The following is a 20,885-nucleotide window of genomic DNA, read 5'->3' on the forward strand; positions in this document are numbered from 1 at the left end:
CTTGGAAAACCCAACTGGAAGTCCCTGGCTCAAGCACCCTCCCCCATGTTTCAAGGCAACGTATGGGCTTATCACCCCGCAAATCTCAATTCCCTTCCCAGGACAGAAGAATATACCCCCTTCCAATCTAAGAGACCCACACACACTCCCCTGTACTTCAGGGGACCCCCACAACCCTCCTTATCTAAGGTATCCCCACTACAGGGATCTCCCAGACCTGAGCCAAGGGAACCTCATGGGGTTCCCCTCCCCCCGCCAAGTGCAAACATAGTTTGTTAATTTATTGCTTGAAGGGACATTGTAAACCCCTCACCCCACTCGGGGGCAGGGGCTGGTAGGCCTCAGGGGGTCCCACTTTGGGATGGGGGGTTATTCTCCTCCACACATACTTTCTCCCCTAAGCAGAGAGTTCTGAGACTCAGTGAGGAGGGGGACACCCACCATGGATGGTGTCCCTTGGAGGGCCCCCACTTCAGTGAGAATCAGCTGCCCCTGCTACTGCCCTCCCCACCTAACTGACCCCTCCAGTGCCAAGCTACCTCCAGCCCCAGCACACACTGGCTGCTGGGCAAGCACCCCTCCGCTGGGGGTTTCCCCTGCTCTGAGCCATGGACAAGCAGGGACCCCCCAGGCCAGGTCTGTGCATGTAGGGTTAACACACTCTCCCCTGCAGTCCAGCTTTGTGCTGTTCAGGTCCATTATGGCTTCCACTGGAGGCCCTGGTTCTTCTCCCCCTGCCACTAAATCCCTCCCCCCAGCTAATAAGTTAGAATATGGCTTCCAGTGCATATGGGGGGCTGGGTCCCCGTGTCACTCTGTCCCCTCCCACCACTGTCCCCCAGTCCGTCTCCAGCATGCCCATTCCCCAGCCCTGTGGCCATGCTGCAGCTCCCCTGAGCCACATCAGTCCAATCCTCCCCTTCCCCTATCTGCCTTACTGTCCCCATACATCCCCCCTGTCTCCCAACCAGAGCGTCTATGTCTGTCCCCCCAGCACCTGGTACCCCAATGTCCGTGTGTCTGTCCCCACCCCCGCCCATCCCTACTCCTCCCGTTTGTGTGTCTCCAGCGTGTCTGTCCCCCTCCCGCCCTGCCCATCTTCCGCATCTATGTGTCTGTCTCCCTGCCCCAGCTCTGTGTGGCAGTCCCCAAGCCCCTCACCCCGGTCCATGCCTCTGTCCCCCCCACATGGCGGGGAGGGGGAGGCGGTGGGGGGTCTCAGTCCATCATGGCTTCCAGCATCTCGAGAAAGAGCTTGTGCATGGGCACCTTCCCTCCCAGCTTGATGCCATAGAAGTGGTGCAGGGCGCGGGCGGCCGTCTGGCGCAGCAGGGGCAGCGTTAGCAGCAGCTTCCCCGCCCGGCGCGGCTCCTCTGGCCGTCGGCTGCCCTCGTACTCCAGCAGGGCCTCGTGCAGCACGTCCCGCAGCCGCTGCACCGCGGCCATGTCCTCGATGTGCACCGAGTCTGGGGGCCGGGGGAGACCATGGGGGTTAGAGGGGGGACGTGGCCAATGTTGCTGATGTGCACCCAGCCTGGGGGGGAACGCTATGCACCGAGTCTGGGGAGACCCGTGCGGTAGGGGGGGCATGGCTGATGTTGCTGATGTGCACTTGGGGGGGGGGGGATCATACAGGGTTAGAGCAGGAGCTCTGCCATGTCACTGCTGAGCACCAAGTCAGAGGGGCAGGGAAACTATGGCGGGGCCAAGGCCACCACGTCCTTGAATGAAGTCTGGGGTGGGAGTCAAGGAGGGAGCTGTGGCAGGCAGAGCCTGGGGGGAAGCAGGCAGCTGTGGGGGGAGGAGGGCCGATCCCAGCCCAGGGGAGATGAAAGCCAGGTGCAGAGAACTGCCCCCACCCCAAGCCCCACATAGAGCAGGACCCACCTGAGTTGGCAAGTGCCAGGGCCTTGAGTAGCACATATTCCTCGCGCTCCAGCCGCAGGGCGCGGTACTTGCGCACCAGCTGCAGGAGGGCGGCGCTCAGCTCCCAGAGCCCTGCCGCGCGCGCCCCCTCCTCGTCCAGCGCAAAGTCCTCGGCAAAGACCACCTCGTCCTCGCAGGGGAGCGAACGCCAGGCCACACCCAGCACCAGCACCTCCAGCCAGGCGCTCTGCAGCACACTCATCTGATCGGCCAGCGACAGCGCTGGGAACCCTGCGGGGGAGAGACGGGAGTTAGGGGGCAGTGCGGGCTGGGAAACCTGCAGGGGGGCAGGGCTGGGGGGAAGGGGGAGACAGGAGTTAGGGGGCTGGGACGAGAACAGGGATTAGGAAGCAGAGCTGAAGGTTGGGGATGGGAACGGGGGAGCAGGGCTGGGCACCCTGTAGCAGGAATCTGCGGGGGGTGAGGGAGAAAGGATGAGGAGGGGAGCACTGTGGGAGGGGCAGCACATGGGGATGGGGCCAAGGGGACACGCTGGGTGGGAGATGGGGGTCATAAAGAATGCGGCAGGGGGGGTGAGGCCGCACCTGGGATGTTCTTGGCCCAACCAATGATGACGACGATCTCGCGGTCAGCCAGGTCACACAGGGCGCTAGTGGCACGGAGGGGCCCATCGGGCAGCGCTGGGTCAGGCATTGCATACAGCTTCTCAGGCTCCGCCACCAGCAGGTGGGACACCATGGGGTTAATGGGGGCTGCAGAGAGGGGGCAATGTGAGAGGAGGTCCCCCAGCACCCCATCCCCCTCTCGCACCCTATCACACCTGGGCTCCTCCCCCTCCCAGATCTGCCCATACCCCACAGTCCTGACCCATAGGCCCCTACTACCTCAGCCTTGGGCTTCCCCCTCCCCCCACCCTCCCCGGCTCTGCCTCTTAATCCTGACCCACAGCCCCACCCCACTCACCTGGTTTCTTGCTAGTCGCTGTGGCAATCTGGGGGGTGGCGAAGGTGTTGGGGAATGGGGCCCCATCCACCTCAGGGCGGCGCTTGTATTTCTGGCGTCCCCCTCGCACCCGGTCCAGCCGCACCCCTAGGGGGCAGAGCAGAAGATGTGGGGTCAGAATGCACCCCCAAAACCCTCCCTTTTCCCCACCCATCCTGCCCATTCCCCTATTCCCAAGGGGACCAATTTGCTCTCATAACAGCAGGGGGGAACTGAGGGGCTGTTTCCCCCCCAGAGTTCTCCTGATGGTTCCCCCTGACATTACCCTGGCTTCCTGACCCTCCCATATCCTGCTTCCCACACCTGCCCCGCAGCTCACCAACCACTGCCCCCCCCCAGCAGCTCTCTAATTCCTCCCAGCTCTTTTCCCCTCCCCAAGTTCCCTCCCAATTCCCCCTGCCAACGCCCCAGCTCCTTCCCTGCAAACCCCCAGAACCACCGTGCTCTCCCCCCAGCCCCCACCGTGTCCCTCCACCCCCCGTACCTTCCTTGAGCATGCCGACGCGCAGGCACTTGGTGAACCGACACGCCTGGCAGGCTTTGCGGCGCCGCTTGGTGATCTCACACTCGTTACTGGCCGGGCAGCTGTACTCGATACTGCCTGGGGGAAGAGCAGGGTGAGACGGGGCTGAGACCAGGTTCGGGGGGAGACAGGGGCCAAGACCAAAGATGTGGGGGAACATGGAGGAAGGAGATGAGCTGAAGTGGTGGTGGGAAAAATCCTGGGGGAGAGAGGAGATGGGGCTGAGTCTGTGGTGGGGGGAGAGTTGGGGAAGTAGGGGCATGCAATGAGGTGGGGCCAAACCACTGAGAGCTGGAGGAGAAACTGGGGGGAGGGGTGATGTAGTCCCAAGGAAGTGGGAGGCCAGGGCCACCCACCCACAAAGCAGAAGCAACCCTTCCCATTAATGCTGCAAGCTCCTGGGTTACATCTCCCACAATGCAGCTAGGAGGAGATGTAGGAAGACCGCTGTGCACCGTGCGAAATGTAGCCCAGACCAGGGAGGAGAACCACCCCATGAAACACCTGCACTACAGCTCCTAGCAGGCACTGGGGAGGCTCAGCAAGGGAGACCACGGTGCATCATGGGAGATGTAGTCCTGTTGGGAAACCCAGCCTACAGGAGAATGGGGAGTGCAAGGCATCTGAATTACAGCTCCCAAGAGGCACTGCAGCAGCTGAGGGCGGTGGAGTCAATTGGGCTCCACTCAAGAGATTTCATCTCAATTTTCCCAAGGGAAAAATAAAACAATTTCAGCAAAATCAAATTCCCCTGCCCACCATGGAAAATCACCAAACGGCCATGAGCAGGGAGCCCTGGGGCAGCCACCACATCCCCTCTCCTTGGAGCTGTTCCTCTCCCTTGAGCCAATCCCCCAGCATTTGGAAAGCTGAGACAGGGGCAGGGGTGTGTGACGGGCCCTCTTTGGGAAACTGGGACCCAATTCCAAGTGCACTGAAGGGCAGGGAGCCACCACCCATCCACGCAGCAACGATCAGCAGAGGAGGGGCCTGGGGCTGGGACAGCAGGGCCTGTGGATCAGGATTGCGGGGCCCCCTAGGCTGGGGGTGTGCAGGGGGTTACCTTGTATAGTGCGCTTGAAGAAGGCTTTGCAGGCCTCACAGGAGGCCACTCCATAGTGATATCCCGAGGCCACGTCCCCGCACACCAGGCACAGACGCTTGGGCAGGGAGCTTAGCACATACTTGCCCCGGGGCAAGGCTTCATCAGGGTTGTTGTCATGGCGCCGGCGGGTCAGTGCCCCCGGCTCGGAGTCATGGGGAGGACCACTGGCATCGGAGGAGCCGCTGGGGCTGCGCTGGGCCAGGCTGTCCGGGGAGGCCGGCTCAGTCTTGATGAAGAACTCGGCTCGGTGATCCCGAGACGACATGGCTGGGGTGGCCTGCAGGGGGTGATCCATGTGGGAGAGGGGAGGTTGGGGGGGCAGTGAGACACTCCTCCCCCACATCTGGGCTGCCCAATCCCTGCCCTTTTACACTCTGCCAGGACGCTGTGGGAGCTCCCTAGGGTCAAGTGCCCTGCACTGCCATCCCAGGCACCCAGGTTCTTTTCCACATCCCGGTCACTCCCCTGGGATAGCTGCCAGAGGGAGATTCAGTCCCATACTGCTGGCTCTGATGTCAGAGCTGTGACCCCCAGAGCTGGGCACCCCTGCCCAGGATTCCCCCCCCCCCGCAACCTAGGGGCCTCTTCCCAGATGTTCAGCACACTCCCTCCCCCTCCCAGTGCCAGCTCCAGTATCTCAGGGTCGGGCATGTGACAGGCTCAAGGTCACAGAGAGAGACTCTGATCACAGGCTGGGGGCGGGTACGGGGAGCTGTGTATGTGTTTGCTTGCGGGGAGCTGTTAGTGGGCATGCAAGGGGGGGGTCTCTGGGATGGCAAAAGTTGGTACCAACAATCCAGAAGCAGAAATACCCTTAGCTCTGTGCTCTCTCCCCAGCTCCGGTACAGGAATTAACCCCCTCCCCAGGGCTCAAGTCAACCCAGGCTGCAAGAGGCAGATACGGGTCATGGCAGAGGGATTAGTCTGGAGGCCACAGTTCAGACAGCTCCCCCTCCCCAACACACTCACCCCCACTCACTAGGGCTCAGAACCCCCACCCCAAAGACACTCTCCAGGGCTCACCCCGCCGGGCATTCCCCCACCCACACTGCTTGACTCAGAGCCAGGCTCTGGAGCAGTTTCTGGGCAGGGGGCCTCTGAGGAGCCGGGATCCGCTGGGATTCGGGGGATGGGAGGCATGGCTGAACTGCCTGTGCTCCCCACCTACGGACCCAGGTAGGGCACTCTTCTGATGGAGCCAGTGGGGTCAGGGAGGGGTCGTAGCCCTGCAGGGCTGTACCCTCCCTCGCAAACACACATAGGCAAGCCCAGCACCCACATCCCTCCTCCCTCACAGTGGGACTAGCCTGGCAGCACTCCCAGCTCATGAGGAGGGGGAGAAATTGGGATCAGGAATGGAACCCAGGTGTCCGAGATGGCACAGACTGGGCCAGGAATGAATGCTAGAGGCCACCTTTAGTCCAGCTGGGGCAGGGGAGGAAAGGGCCATGTCCATGTGTGTTAGCCCCATGTCAGTGTGCTCCCCACTGTGTCCATACATGGCATCCCAGTCCCCTAGAGCATTCCAGGCATGTCAGCCGTGTCTGTTACTCTGTCTGTCCCCATGTTTCCCCCCCCGACCTTTGTCCCCTTTGTGCCATCTTCTCTCTTTCCTAATGTCCCGCGGCGGGGGGAGTTACGCAAGAGCAGGCGGAGGGGAAATGGGGTCTGGACCCTCCATCATGCCCCATTGTGCTTACAGAAGACTGTCCTCTATCCTCCTGCACTCTTCCCCCTCTGCAGTCCCCCAACCTCCACCCTTGCTCTGCACCCCACTATCCATGCACTCCCCTTCTCCCTGCACACCCCCAATACCGACCCAACCCCCCGGCCCCGGGACTAACCTGGAGCTCTAAGGCACTCCCAGCCCCTGGGAACTGGGACCCAGACATCTGGGACAGCCACTGGGGGAAGACTGGTACCCCCTCCAAGTACCCCCATTTCACCCCACCCTCCCAACCCATTCACCCTCCTTCCCCCTGCACTCCAATCCTTACCCTGCCACTACATCCTACCCCACACATGCATACGCTTCCCCCAGTAACCTCCCCCCCAACAGCAGAACAGAGATAGAAAAGTTGGTCAAACTTTCTTCCCCTTGCCCCTCAGGGGATGCAATGGACCATAGGAACGTACACCAGGAGGCACGCTGGTGTGTATGGGAGGGGTGACACCACGTCCTGCTCCCCGTCAAAGGGAGTCCCAGTAAATGACATTACCCATCATCTAGGTGGATGGTTTCTGGCCCCATCATGTGCTGGATGGGCAATGTGGGCAGGGGGGTTTGGATTCATGGTGTGGGGGAGAATTCCCCAGCCTCCCCATTCTAATCCCAGCCTAGCTCACCCCTATTGTTTCTGTACACACACTCCCCCCTTCAGGGTCAGGCCTTGGGCCAATTCAGGACTGTGACCTTTGACCCGGGAAGATTCTGGCTTGACTGGTCATGGAGCCCTGAGCGTGGGGGGCAGGGGCAGTTTGACACCTGCCATTTCCCTCCCCCTTCCCGTTACTCCACACATACCCACACACCAGGCCCCAGGCAGCAGGGGGGCATGAGATGCCATGTCCTGGCAGGAGATTGTGTGACTGACACATGGTCACTTACACAGACACACGCTCTAGCACCAGGATACAGCTGCTCACCTCCCTGCAAGTCTCCATGTCTGTCCAGGTGTCCGCGTTTCCCCAGGGGTCCACCCCGTGAGTCTCCATGTGTGCCTGGCTGGTCAGCCCTGTCCCCGCTGGCCATGTGTGCGCGTGTCTGTCAGTCTGTCCGTGTCCGACTGGGCAGCCCCCTGTATGTCTGTCTGGTCCCAGGAGCGCCCACGTCCCCAAGTCTGTCCGTCCGCCTGTTCCCACTGTGTCCCCTCGAGTCCCGCCCCGTGACTGTCTGTCCCTGCAGCGTCCGTCTGTCTCCGTGCGTGCCCAAGCCCCCGCTGCGGAGCGGGAGTCACATGGGCCGGGTGGGGGCCCCCCTGCCCCGATCCCGCACTGACCTTGGGGCCCGGCGTGGCGTGTCCGGGCCGGGCGGGGCTCAGTGGCCCGGGACGCGGGGGGCCGGCCGGGCCATGGGCGCGGGCTCAGCCCGGCTCGCTGCGCTGCGCTCCGAGTGTAGGACACAAAAGGACATCGCGGCGCACTTCCTCCTGGGCTCCCAGCTGACAAATGGAAGGGGCGGGGCCGCGCCTCATGAATATGCAGCAGTGGGGCGGGGCCGGGCTGCACGCGCTCGGCCCTTCACTTCCGACCTCGCTGCCCCCACCGAGCTAGCGCCGGCTGGGGCCTGGGGGCCGGGCTGTGAGGAGTCAGAGGGGCGGGGCACGGACCTGTTGGGGGCATTCAGGGAATTAACGGGGGGGCTTATGGGGACAGGGGGCTGGTCTGGGGGATCATGGGGGTCAATGGGGGTAGGGGGCTGGTCTGGGAGATCATGGGGGTCATTGGGGGCAGGGGGATCATGGGGGCCAATGGGGGAAGGGGGCTGGGTTGGAGGATCATGGGGGTCAATGTGGGGAAGGGGCTGGTCTGGGGGATCATGGGGGTCAATGGGAGCAGAGGGCTGGTCTGGGGGATCATTGGGGTCAATGGGGGTAGGGGGCTGGTCTGGGGGATCATAGAGTGGTTACAGATCTGAGGGGCGCAATGAAGGGCTGTTAATTTGGTGCTGGGGGGAGTCTGGGGAATCCTGGGGGGACAATTCAGCCCACTGTGGGTGGAAATGATTGAGGCATCTCCATAGGCAGCAAGTTGGCGGGCTGTAGGATCATGGGGATGATTTTAGGTGGTGGGAAGTTCATGGGGTGGCATATAGCAGGAGGAAAGGGGAAATAAATAAGGGGCAGCTTAGACCACACTCGGGGGGGGGGGGCTCTCACTTAATGGGCAGTGTCTCCCACACTTCCCCAGATTGGAGTGACCCTAAGGAGACTCTGTGCCCAGGCCAAACCATTCAGGGAATGTACTAGGGGAAGGGGGAGTCCTGCTGGGGGGCACACCCTGAGAGTTGAGGAGACCCCCTCTGCCCTACTCACCTGATGATCTCAAAGCCCACACATTTATCCCTGAATCTTCAGGAACCAGCCCTGTCCACCCTGTGAGAGTCAGGTCAGGGCATGATCCCCAGTGGCCAAAGGGGGAAACTGAGGCACAGAGTACGGAAGAGATGTGCCCCCAAGATCACACAGCAAGTCAGAGGCAGAGCTGGGGAACATCCTAACTGCCTAGCCCTCCTGCTCTAACCCACCACAGTTTGCATTCCTGGTACCTGCCCAGCCAAACTAGCCTCCTCCTGGCCTTGGCAACTGAAGGTCGTTGAAGGTCACTTTGAGCCCCTGAGGAGGGCCCAGCTGTCACTCCCACCCCCAAGTCACAAGGGACTCATTTACCCACCTCTGCCTGACATGGCCAAACAAATGGCCCTTCATTAAGTGTCATTAGTATTAATTCCCCAGGGCAGATCCAACCAGCCCACTAGGTGGCTGCAGGTTGGGATTGAGAGGCTGGAAGTTGGGGAGGAGGCCAGGGCTAGGGTAGCAGGGGGCTGTGGGTCAGGACTGAGGGGCACCGGCAGTGCTGGGGGGGAGCTCCAGCTGGGATAGCAGCAGGCCATGGGTTGGGATTGAGGGCCGGTGCTGCGTGTGTGTAGCAGCCACCCCTGCTAACCCAGCTGGCAGGTTAGGGCTGCAGGTTAGTTGCAAACACAGGTGTGACCTGACTTCCCAGGCACTGGAAGGTTGCCTGGGGCCTTCCCAGACTCTTAGCGATTGACTGTACTCATCAGAACTCCCCATCCCACTCTGCCTACTCCACCCACTCAGCCCCCTGGGGCCATCACACTGGGTGCTGCTCAATAGACCCTGACCCAGATGGGGGCCCCGCCTCATGCCGGACACTGTACAGACACACAGCCCTGAAAAGATTCCCGTCTAAATAGACTAAGGGGAAGGGACTTGTGCAAGGTCAGTGGCAGAGCTAGGGATAGAACCCAGGAGCCCTGGCATGCCCTTTGTGCCTGTATGGGGCTCCTGGGTTGGCAGAAGCATCCCTGACTCTGAGCAGGGACAGTTGGCTAATCACAAGGGGAACCCCCAGACAGGCACTGTCCCAGCCAGATGGGGAGTGGGAGGTTCTCTTTGACCTTCAGCCTTCTCCACACCCTGCTAAACTAGTTTGGAAAGTCCCCAGAACTTCAGCGAGTGGGGGGTAAGCAGCAGGTTAGAGCAGGGGGCTACAAGTCAGGACTCCTGGGTTCTATCCCCAGCTCTGACAATGGTGTTTAGAGAACCCACTCCCCTCTCCTTGTCCCTGCCTATATTGCTCCTAGGAATCAGGACTCCTGGGTCCGTGTGTGTGTCAGGTCAGAGAATTCAGGACTAATGATGCCCTCAGCTGGGACTGGGCCATACTGGGCACAGGGGAGATGCCTTGGGGATCCCTGTGGCACCTACTGGTGCAGGACCGAGCAGTGGGGGTCACCAGGTGGGCAAGCTCCTAGGGCCCACTCAGTGCAGCTACAGCAAGTGAACTGATACATGTGCCCTGCCTAGGAAGAGCCACACTCACCCAGTTAAATGGCACATGGTGCCCGACCAGGCCATGCCTCCTCCTCCTTATTGGTCCAGGCCTTGCTCCCTCCTGCCCTCATGTCTTGGCTCTGCTCACCTTAGCCTCTGCACACACACCCCGGGTCCTGGCCCCACCCTGTTCCCCTCTAGATACATCTTGCCAAGGTAAAAAATGCCATTCTCATGGTGCTGGGAACTGCCACCTACCCACCACTCCCAAACCCAAGGGAAGGGGCCATTAACTCTGCCCTTGGGGGTGAGGCAAACACCAGGGCATGAGGAAAAGGGTTCACAAAGAGGTGCGGGGACTGGGCAGTCGCTCCACACCCACTGGGAGAAGCATTTCCAACAATGTCCCCCTGCTCTCGACTAGATGCTGCTCCTGCCCAGAGCCAGAGAGAGAATCTAGGAGTCCTGACTCCTCACTAGACCATGCTGCCTCTTACACCTATTACAGAGCCCCTCCACTCCTTGGGGTCCATGCTCCCTCCATACCTGCTCCATGTTCCCTTGGGATGGGGCTCCAGCAATTCCCCCCAAGTATCTGGTGAAAGCTTTGGGGTATCATCGCTGACATCACAGGGGACTGCCTGTTAACACTGTAACCAGGCAGGACAGGCATCCCTGTGATTCCTGTGACCAACATGATATCCTCCTGGTAACCAGGTAACTGTGTCCCTCCTGCTACCTAGGTAATCCTCCTCCTCCCCCCCTCCCCCCCGGTAACTAGAACAGTGGCCTGCTGTAACCATCCCCTCTGTAACTATGTAACCATTCTCTCATCTCCCCAGTAACCAAGACCGCATCTTCCTGGTAACGAGGTAACTGTCCCTGTACCCCAGCTGGTGCCATCCTGGTCCCATGGTCGGAGCTGCCCAGAGATGCTAGTGTGTCACATTCTGTGAAGTGTTCTCTCAGCTCTGATTCAGGGTCCTCCCAGTGACCCAACACCTATCGCAGCCACAGATACATGGAACCAGGATCACTTCCCAACATTTCCCCTGCCATCACAACTCTACCACAACAACTTTGTGTTGCTATTCATCCCCTCGTCAGTAGTTCCTCCCTCTCAGAGCAATGGTCAGGCCCTCTGCAAACCCAGGTAGGCATCACTGTATTAGTTACACCCACCCACAATCCCATGGCCTGCTCCCCCAATCCTTCCCACTAGCCCATTAAATATAAAAGGAGAGGGAACCAGTTTTAATTAAGATGCTGGCACACGTGAACAACAAAGCTCTAGAGTTATCAGTGCCTGAGAATTTCACCAGCAAGCCAATCAATGCTTTCAGGAGCCTCAGATCAATGGGACACAGCTGCAGAGCATCTCCTGGTTGCTGTCACTTAAAGCAAGGTCCCAACACAAGGGCCAGACTGCAGAGTAAGCAGACACAACATTAAAAGAACTGGATTTTTGCTGGATGATCAACTGATTTAGAAGGGCCCAGACACAGTTATCAGCCAGAAGAATCTTAAAGGAAACATGCCTTATAACAAGAGACTCCTGGAGCTTAATCTGTTTAGTTGAAGAAAGAGAAGGTTAAGGGGTGACTTGATCCCAATCTATAAGTATCTACATGGGGAAAAAAGCCTTTAATAATGCACTCTTCCATCTAGCAGCCAAAGGTCTAACACAAGCCAAGGGCTGGAAGTTGAAGCTAGACAAATTCAGAGAGGAAATAAGGACCAATTTTTTTAATAGTGAAGTAATTAACCATTGGAACAACTTACCAAGAATTGTGATGGATTCTCCATCACTGGCAAATTTTAAATCAAGATGGGATGTTTCTTCTCTAAGCTCTTTTCTAGTCTCAATGGGAATTAATCATGGCCATCCTATGGCCTGTTATGTAGTAGGCCCGACTAGATAATCATAGGCGTCCCTTATAATGTATGTGGAGATTTTCTTAGTATCAGCTGTTTATTTACACTAGATGCACCAGTCCTGAAAGAGAGGTGGTTGCAAACTGCACAGAGGATGATCTTTTCTCTCAGAGATCTCAGACAGAACACTAATGCCTGGGTCCCAGGGAGGTCTCCAGTTAGAGAGATAAAGGCAGGAAGCAAACTCTAGCTGCTTGCAACAGCTATGTCCCAAATGAATGAGCATTACAAAACTAACAAGGAAGCAAATCTTCAGGACTGAACACTGCTTGCAGTAAGACTGTTTGAACAGCACACCCTGCCATAGCAATGTTATCACAATATTGTTATACTAGGGACCAAGCATGCTGGGCACTGCACAGACCCACAACTGAGATCAGGGCCCCATCATTCCCAGAGACGCCTGCCATCTCAGCCCGGCCCAAGCCAGCTCTGCTAATGCCCCTCAGTCCTGACCTGCCCCCCTCCCAGACATATTTTTGCTGGGTTTATGGGATAAGGAAGGTAGAGGAGACCGAGCCAAGAAACAAACAACTCAGTTCATAGGGGACTCCTAAAATCTAAGCAAATTCTAGCCTCTGCAGAGGGCTTTATAATGGAACACGAATGCGAGAAAAGAGAGCGCCAGGGTTCCCCACAGGCTTAGGGACTGCTCACAGCCCTTCATCCCCACTCACTAGCAGGCCCATTGCAACCCTTATGCCCCTGGCACAACTTGAAAGCCCTTGTCTGTTGTGTCTGATTTGGGGGAAGCCCTGTCTGGTACAGGGAGCTGGGGGAGTGAGGTTGCCCTTCTCACCTAAGGCCAACAGGTGGCAGAGTTTTGGTGTGTAGGTGGGGGTGTGTGGAGGGGACTGAGGATTTAAAAAACACCTTGCAAACATAGCGGAGTGGGTGCTAGGGAATGGCCTAGCACCTGCAGCTTCCGCTCCACTGTCCTAGCCCTTCCCCCACAGCTGTTAATGCCCCTCAAACCTGACCCAGTCTCCTCGCCCCAGCTCTGCTAGTGCCCCTCAGTCCTGACCCACAGTGTCCCCTTACCCCCCTGACAACTGGACCTGCTTTCCCCCTCCTTAGTATCCCAGCTCGCTAGCTCCCATGCAGCCCCCATGTATGTATGTGTGTGGACTTGACCCTGTTCATAACAGAGCCAGGGGAAGGAGCCTAGGATGCAGCTACCTCTGGGGTGGGGTTATTTATAGAGGGACCGTGGTCCAAGGAGAACATCCCTTACCAAACACCTCCCCCCGTACAGCGACTCCCTCGACTCCCTAGAGCTGTCCTACAGCATTGGAGTTAGCACTGGCTGCCAGGGAGTGTCCCCTCCTGAGTTCCAAGCCCGCTCCCTGCAGCACAGCCCCCCTCGTTCTGCTCTCCAGGAGGCAATGGGTCCGAGCAAAGGAGAGATCCATTTTAATTTTGTCTACAAAGTTCCAAATCTCATTCTGGGATGGGGTGAGGGGCGGTCAGGTGCTTGGGAGAGAGATGGGGTCATGCATTAGGATGGTCAGAGGTCAGGCATTGGTGTGAGAGAGTGAAGTGCCAAGGTCAGGAATTGGGGGTGACGGGGTGGGATGCAGGGGAGTTTGGGGGCTCATGGGGTGTGGACCATCTGAACAACCCCTCCTGACCCAGGGCTCCTGGCGCCCAGGTGCTGCCTCAGTTGCTCTATGCGCTGCTCCATCTGGTGAGTGAGTGGGTGCCTTACCCCCAGATGCCGCCGGTAATCTGGGAGGAAAAACTGGTGATCAACACTGGCTCACAGTCCACCCTGCCCTAAGGCCCCTGCCATAGGGAAGGAGGGGGGCACTGTAGGTGAAAGGGCTCCACCTAGTGGGCACAAGTAGCTGCATCACAGGCTCACCCCCTCCCTGCCCTATGAGGAGTTAGCCCCATGCTGGGAAGCCACCTTCCCTCCCCCACTTCCCAGTGTTTTATGGCAAGCTTTATGTAACCCTTGGGCCTGCTCTTTGCAGGGTTTCCCATCTATCGGCTGGCATTGCACATGTGCTGATTGGCCAAGGGAAGGAGTCAGGAGTCAGGGCCCTGGAACTGGGGGGAGGGTTGGACAGGCTTGAATACTGGACAGTATCACTCCACTGCACTGTGATGTGCTGCCCAGTGTTGTTGCATTGCCACATGGAGGGGGGGTCATGTGGTATAACGTTGTTGAGTCGCATTATGTTGCGCCAGGGGGCTCACGCAGCGCAGTGTGATTGTACTGTTTCACCCGGCACAGCGTGGTTGTGTGGTGTTACACTGTGTGTGTGTGTGTGGGGGGGGGTGTCACGCGGCATGGATGGTTGCTTGGCGTTGCTGGGGGGGTGTCACCTGGCACAGAGAGGTCACATAGTGCTGTATTGGGTTGCACTGTGTGATTCCATTGGGCTGCCATGCTGCATTGGTAGGTTGCATGGTGTCACCCTGATGCACTACACAGCGCTGGCTAGGGTGGGATCCCATTCCCCGCTGAGCTGACATCCCCAGCTTTACCCCTTGCCCGTCACCCCTGCCCCCCTCACCTTTCAGGGTCTCTGTTAAGGTCGCCAGCACCTCCTCCTCCATCAGCCCCAGGAGGGGCAGGGGCACCTGTGGTGGGAGGGGCTGGCTTTACCACTGGAGGCTCTCAGATCTGGGAGGGGGTATCCCCCCTTGGAGTGGGGGAGCTCAGTTTCCAGGCGGTGATTCCCTGCAGCCCTGACCCTCTCTGGGGGGATTTCCTAGCACTCATCCACATGATGAGAGTCTCAGTTCTTAGTGGTGCCCTGAGACTGGGGGAGGGCACTGCAAAGAGGCCCCTTCCGCATTGACATAGAACTCGGGTGGGGCAGTTACCTTTGTGTGTGTTCCCTGGGGGTGAATGGAGGGAACTCAGGGGATCATGAGACATGCCTAGGCTGGAGTTCCCCATGAGGGCCCCAAACTGGAGCATCAGAGGTGATGGGGGATCACATGGGGGGACTGACTCAGTGGGAGGGAGCCCCATAAGAGGGCATCAGGAGGGCCTGGGGTAATCAAGGCCGGAAGACAGGCCATCATGGGGGGTCAGGGAGATTGTGGGGGACACTCTAGGGGCTCAGGGTAGGGGTATTGAGAGGTAGTCAGAGGAGGCTGGGGGCAGGTGCACTGAGTGGGTCAGGGCTCAGGTGAGATGGGAGGGGGCTGGCAGGAGGCTCAGGTCTGGGCAGGGTGGGGGCCAGACTCACAGCTGCTTTGCAATCCTGCTCATGTTTCCTCAGCCGGTGCTTGTAAGATTCATTCTGGACCATTGAGGATGAGAGGAGAGCGTGAGATGGGAGCAAACACTGTCATGCCCACCCTGCACCCCACCCTGACTGCCTGGGACCACCCAACGCCCCCTGCTGCCCACCCCCACCTTGTACCACACTGTGATTGCCTTGGACCATTCTATGCCCCCTGCCCCCCACATCCACCCGGCACCCCGACCCTGACTGTCTGGGATCACCCAATGTCCGTACCCCCTGCACCCCACCGTGATTGCCTGGGACCACCCTATACCCCCCTGCCCCCCACATCCATCTTGCACTCCATCCTGACTGCCTGGGACCACCCAATGCCCCCCACCCAGCACCCCATTCTGACTGCCTGGGACCACCCAACGCCCCCTGCTTCCAACCCCCACCCTGCACCCACCTTGACTGCCTAAGACCATTAAATGCCATGCCCCCCATCCCTGCTTCCTAGCTAGCCCCACTCTAGCTATCCTGGGCTTCCTCCCTGTCAAATATAAAGGGAAGGGTAAACACCTTTAAAATCCCTCCTGGCCAGAGGAAAAACCCTTTCACCTGTAAAGGGTTAAGAAGCTAGGATAACCTCTCTGGCACCTGACCAAAATGACCAATGAGGAGACAAGATACTTTCAAAGCTGGAGGTGGGGAGAAAAAAAGGGTGTCTCTGTCTGTGTGATGCTTTTGCCAGGGACAGAACAGGAATAGAGTCTTAGAACTTAGTAAGCAATCTAGCTAGATATGTGTTAGATTCTGCTTTGTTTAAATGGCTGATAAAATAAGCTGTGCTGAAGGGAATGTATATTCCTGTTTTTGTGTCTTTTTGTAACTTAAGGTTTTGCCTAGAGGGAGTCTCTATGTTTTGAATCTGATTACCCTGTAAGCTATTTACCATCCTGATTTTACAGAGGTGATTCTTTTACTTTTTTTCTTCAATTAAAATTCTTCTTCTAAGAACCTGATTGCTTTTCATTGTTCTTAAGATCCAAGGGTTTGGGTCTGTGTTCACCTATGCAAATTGGTGAGGATTTTTATCACACCTTCCCCAGGAAAGGGGGTGTAGGGTTTGGGGAGGATTTTGGGGGGAAAAGACGTTTCCAAGTGGGCTCTTTCCCTGTTATATATTTGTTAGACGCTTGGTGGTGGCAGCAATAAAGTCCAAGGGCAAAAGGTAAAATAGTTTGTACCTTGGGGAAGTTTTAACCTAAGCTGGTAAAAATAAGCTTAGGGGGTTTTCATGCAGGTCTCCACATCTGTACCCTAGAGTTCAGAGTGGGGAAGGAACCATGACACTCCCCATGCAGAGAGAGCTGAGAGGTGAAGGGGAGGAGGCCTGGGGGAGAGCCAGGCCAGGCTGTTCCCAGGTTCTCTGGGTTAAACTTAGCTTCCCCATCCTACCAGGGGCTTTGTAATACTGGATTCCAGGGGACTCACTGGCTTGCTCGGAGCAGGCTGCACGGGGTCCCTGCAGATCCTCCCAGCCGTGTCACTCCCAAGGAGCAAAGGCTCTGCCAGGAGTCTGAACTTGTTTGGACCAGCCGTGGAGCCTCAGAGGGTGCTGGAGCCCAGAGGCCCAGCCCTGAGGGTAGAGCCACTGGACTTGCCCTGGTGAAATGCTGAGCCCAGGGTCTGACAAATAATAGGGCTCCTCCCAAAGGAACAGTAAGAGTACCTACAGATCCAAGATGGGGAGTCTGGCTGTATCCACCTGTGTCAGCTGGTCCACGCGGTAACCCTGCTGGTGTGCCAGTCTCCAGTGGCTGATGTGACACCCCATGGTCCACACAGTGCTGCCCATGCCTGAGGGGGCAGAGTGGCTGAGCTGAAGGTAGCAGGGGGGGCTCAGTCTATAACCCCAACCCACCACAGATCCAAAAGCACACAGGTATCTCTTGCGTGGTGCTGAGATGCAGCCACCTCTGGGGTGGAGAACGGGGGCTGTTTACACAGGGATTCCTCCCCCCCGAGACTCACCTGAGAGGGTGGTGCGTGACTCCAGCTGGGAGAGATGGTCTGAGCTCTCTAAGGCTTCAGCGACAGGCCCAGGTTCCTGGTGGGAGGAATCCCTTTAGAGCCCAGATACCTCCTAACTCTATCTCCAGGCCTTCCCCTCCTCCTGTGGCTTTGCACCCCTGGCATCTAAGAGGCGGCTTCCTTTCCCACCTTCTCCCCCACAGGCAGCCCCTTCCTTGGAGTGGGGGAGTGTGCAGGTCAGATGCCCAAATCCCACTGCCCCCCAGCCCTCCTACCTCCTGACAGGCACTGTCTGGTTCTTCTGGGTCATTGTGGGGTGGAGGTGAGGTGCCCCTAGGTGACCTGCAGGTGGGGAGGGCATCCTGGTGAGAGGATAGTACCCCCCGCCCCTCCCCGCATCAGACGAATGGGCCCATCTAGCGCAGTATCCTGTCTTCCCCTCTCCCTGCCCAGGAGCAGACCTGTGGGCCCATCCAATCCAGTATCTCCCTCCCCCAGCTCCAGGCCAGGCTGTGTTCGGGGGCGGGGCCGGGGGCTGGAGTGGAAATTCCTTTAGCACTGATCAGCTAAAAGCTTCTGTGAGGGGGGGTGGATTCCATTAGGGGCATGAGAGCGGAGTCTCCTGGGGGGGCATGGAGCCAGTGGGGGGATGGAATGGGGAAAGCAGCATCCCCGGGACAGGTAGGGAGCCAGGATGGAGAGGCTGCTGCTGCCCCACATGGCAGATCAACCCCCACCCAATGGGGCTGAGCTGTCTGCCCCCCATGGGTCCCTGACTCCTGGGCATGCCCCAGTCTAGTTGTGACCCCCCCCCAACCCAGCCATGTCCCCCAGAGGACAATTGCCCCATGGATCCAGTATTACATATTAAACCCCCCCCCCAACTCTGTCCCTCCACCCCCAGTCACTAGAGGTGGAGAGGCCCAGATGCCAACTCCACCACCCCACTCTTACCCCTCAGCAGCATCCATCATCTGTTGCCCCTGTTCCAGCGCCTTCTCCTGCAACAACAGAGTGGGTTAAAACAGATTCAGCTGCATCCCTTTCAGTGACACCCGAGAGACCCAGTCCCTCTCCCAACACTGTGGTGACCCCCCAAGAACCCCAGTCTCTGTCCCCCCACTCTGCAGTGACACCTGCCAGCACCCCACATCAGTATTGGCACCATACAGGGATCCCCAGTATTAGCCTCCCCCTAATATAGGGATGGCATTGTAGGGGATTGGGCGCCTCTGACACACTAACTAAGCCCACTCCTCCCCCCTCCGCACACCCCAGTCCCATCCCCTACCTCCTGGGCAGTGCTGGGGTCACGGGAGAGGCTCCACGCAGAACTGAGGAGAGAGGCAGGGCTTAGCAGGAGCATCACAGATTTACCGGGGTGCACTGTGCTGGCAAGCATGTCCAGGAATGCCCCAGTGGGCATGCCAGGCCATGGGGTTAGAGTGAGCACCCCTACTCCAGCATGCCTAGGCAGGGCCCTGGGCTCTCCAGCGCCCCATGTGTCTCTGTATCTCCCCAGTGGTTCTCCTGAGTTCAGCATCCTGCAAGTGACCCAGTGCAGCCTGTTCAGAGCAAGCCAATGTTTACTAGTCCCCTGGGTTCCAGCATCGCAGGGTCCTTAGCGCAGCACAGAAAGCCAGGCTCAGCCCGGAGTCCATGCTGGAAACTACCTACTCTATTTCTGCCTTCTCCTCCTTTCCCCGCCAGAGCCTCGCTCTCTGCCCCCTGGCCTGGGCAGCCAGATTCTTAATTCAGCAACCTAGGAACATAGGGCTGGGCCACTGAGTCCCGGCCTTGCTCTTGCAGCCAACCTGTTATAGGATCCTAGTTGGAAATTTACCTAGCTCCATCCTCAGGCCGGTTGGGGCGTTTGCCAACCATTCCTCCTACTGGGAGTTTGCTCCAGACCCTCCCTCCTCTGCTGGTCACAAACCTTCTTCTCACATTCAGCCTCAGTGATTCCTGGCCAGGTTATCCCCCATTTGTTCTTACACGAACATTCGTGGCTCATAAGGCCCCAGTGTGATTGTCCAGTCTGACCTCCGGCACCATGGGCCATAGGGCTGCCCTGAATTAATTCCCATTTGAACTAGGGCAAATCTGGACTTTGGTGGCCCTTTGCTAGACTGAAGAACCTTCTGTTATCATGTCTGTTCTCCAGGCAGGTGCCTAAAGACTGGGAGCAAGTTACCTCTTCACTTTCTCTTGGTTAAATGACAGCAACTAAGTCCTGCAGTCTCTCTCTGTACAGCATTCTGCTGGTAAGGCATCAGGATAAGGCATTATTACCTGATAGCTGCCCCTGTGCCTACATGGAAACAGTCCTCCAGATTAAGGCAGGGTGAGAATTTTAAGTGGATTAACTATTCCTGATTAACTCCATATGTGGATGCTCTTGGACCAGGAGCAGAGTGCCTTGTTCCAGATTAGTTTAATCTGGATTAGGATAATTTGAGATAAAACACTCTGATTCTGAAATTAGGGTGTCCACAAATGGAGTTAGGAATCATTAATGAGGAATAGCTCCTGAGTAGACAAGGCTTTGGTGCGCAGGTGCACCCCTCGGGGCTCCCGGATTCACTCCAGGGCTCTGTTCCTAGGGAGAGTTCTTGTTGGTGCACCCACCCCCAGCCAGAGAGACCTGCAGCTGTCCCGTCTCCCCTGCCCTGGAGGGGAAAGTAACCCTTCCCGCCCATGGGACGGCAATCCCAAGGGCATGGGGAAACTGAGTCATACCTATTATTCTTACAAATATGGCAGCAATTCCCACATTTTCCACAGGGTGATACCACACACACACCCCGACCCCGGGTTTAGTCCGGTATCCTCCCCTGCTAACTTGGTATCCTGGCTCCCCCAGGGAACCATGCAGCCCTGTACTCCACCCCTTCGGGGTGATATTCCCAGCATCCTCTGTGCTCACCATCGGCGCAATTCCATCTCGCCATCCAGTTCCATTCCTGCCTTGCCCTGTAATGCACCAGGAAGCCATTAATGGGGTACCCCTCCTTCACAGTCCCTTTGCTGGAAGGGGGTTATCCAGAGAACTAGAGCTCTCCCAGATGCCACTGCCACCCCTCTGTGAATTGGGGCCCAGCTCTCCCAGACACCCTCCTTGAAATTGAGACCCAGAGCCCCTTCCTGAATGGGGACCTCATGCCCCCAGATTCCTGCCCTTGAAATCAGGACCAGTGCCCCAGATGCACCCGCCATTGAAATCAGGATCCAGTGCCCCAACAGGCCCCCCCAAACTGAGACATAGTGTCCCCAGATGCCTTCCTATCCATGTTGCATCCTCCATTGCACACATCCCCGAGGGATTTTGGGGGTGTCACCTCACATGTCCTGTTACCTGCTCTGTGTCCGGCTCATCTCCACTCTTCATGATGCCCCAGGGACTTGGGTGAGCTCAGTGCCTGAGACACCAAGGGGAGAGGAAGTGTCAGAGCCAGCGGCCCCCACCCAATCCACCCCTTTTTAGCCCCCCCCATGCCCTTGGTACCCAATCATCCCCACCCCAGCACTCCTGTTGAGCCCCCACATCCTTCATGCCCCTTGCGGCTCGGTCACTCCTCCCGACATTTGCCTACCCCTCCACACACACCTGCTAACCCGCCAAACCCAGCCACACATCTTTGCCCCCCATTTACTCCTCCACTCCCCCTCTCTCATCAGACCCCCACCTACTTTGT

At 58.0% G+C, this 20,885-nt stretch overlaps 1 protein-coding gene across 3 annotated transcripts; it reads right to left on the reverse strand.

The window, feature by feature from the left end:
- Positions 1 to 1,080: 1,080 nt before the first annotated feature.
- Positions 1,081 to 20,593, reverse strand: ESRRA (estrogen related receptor alpha). Of its 3 annotated transcripts, XM_074957863.1 has the most exons (14): positions 20,546 to 20,593; positions 20,117 to 20,163; positions 18,482 to 18,524; positions 18,145 to 18,191; positions 17,466 to 17,532; positions 17,191 to 17,266; positions 16,925 to 17,016; positions 15,175 to 15,228; positions 4,476 to 4,794; positions 3,374 to 3,490; positions 2,851 to 2,976; positions 2,472 to 2,639; positions 1,888 to 2,157; positions 1,081 to 1,466 (listed from the first exon to the last, which is right to left on the reverse strand). In XM_074957863.1, the coding sequence occupies exons 1-14, from the start codon at positions 20,576 to 20,578 to the stop codon at positions 1,219 to 1,221; spliced, it is 1,707 nt and encodes a 568-aa protein (XP_074813964.1). In that variant the 5' UTR covers positions 20,579 to 20,593; the 3' UTR covers positions 1,081 to 1,218. The 3 variants fall into 3 exon arrangements, with proteins under 3 accessions (XP_074813964.1, XP_074813967.1, XP_074813965.1); XM_074957866.1 differs by lacking the exons at positions 15,175 to 15,228; positions 16,925 to 17,016; positions 17,191 to 17,266; ... (3 more) ...; positions 20,117 to 20,163; positions 20,546 to 20,593 and adding an exon at positions 7,517 to 7,640; XM_074957864.1 differs by lacking the exons at positions 15,175 to 15,228; positions 16,925 to 17,016; positions 17,191 to 17,266; ... (3 more) ...; positions 20,117 to 20,163; positions 20,546 to 20,593 and adding an exon at positions 7,164 to 7,425.
- Between the last annotated feature and the right edge of the window lie 292 nt (positions 20,594 to 20,885).

This window comes from Natator depressus, chromosome 7 (assembly GCF_965152275.1).
Source record: "Natator depressus isolate rNatDep1 chromosome 7, rNatDep2.hap1, whole genome shotgun sequence".
Lineage (NCBI taxonomy): Eukaryota > Metazoa > Chordata > Testudines > Cheloniidae > Natator > Natator depressus.

Bases quoted from the DNA above. Each gene is read 5' to 3' on its own strand.
- ESRRA (XM_074957863.1), bottom strand. From the start codon at position 20,578: ATGAAGAGTGGAGATGAGCCGGACACAGAGCAG. The intron at 18,192-18,481 runs GTAGGGGATGGG...CTGTTGTTGCAG, and splicing joins ACCCCAGCACTGCCCAGGAG to GAGAAGGCGCTGGAACAGGG. The intron at 4,795-15,174 runs GTGAGTCTGGCC...CACCCCCTGCAG, and splicing joins AGCAGGATTGCAAAGCAGCT to GCCACCCCAGCCATGTCGTC.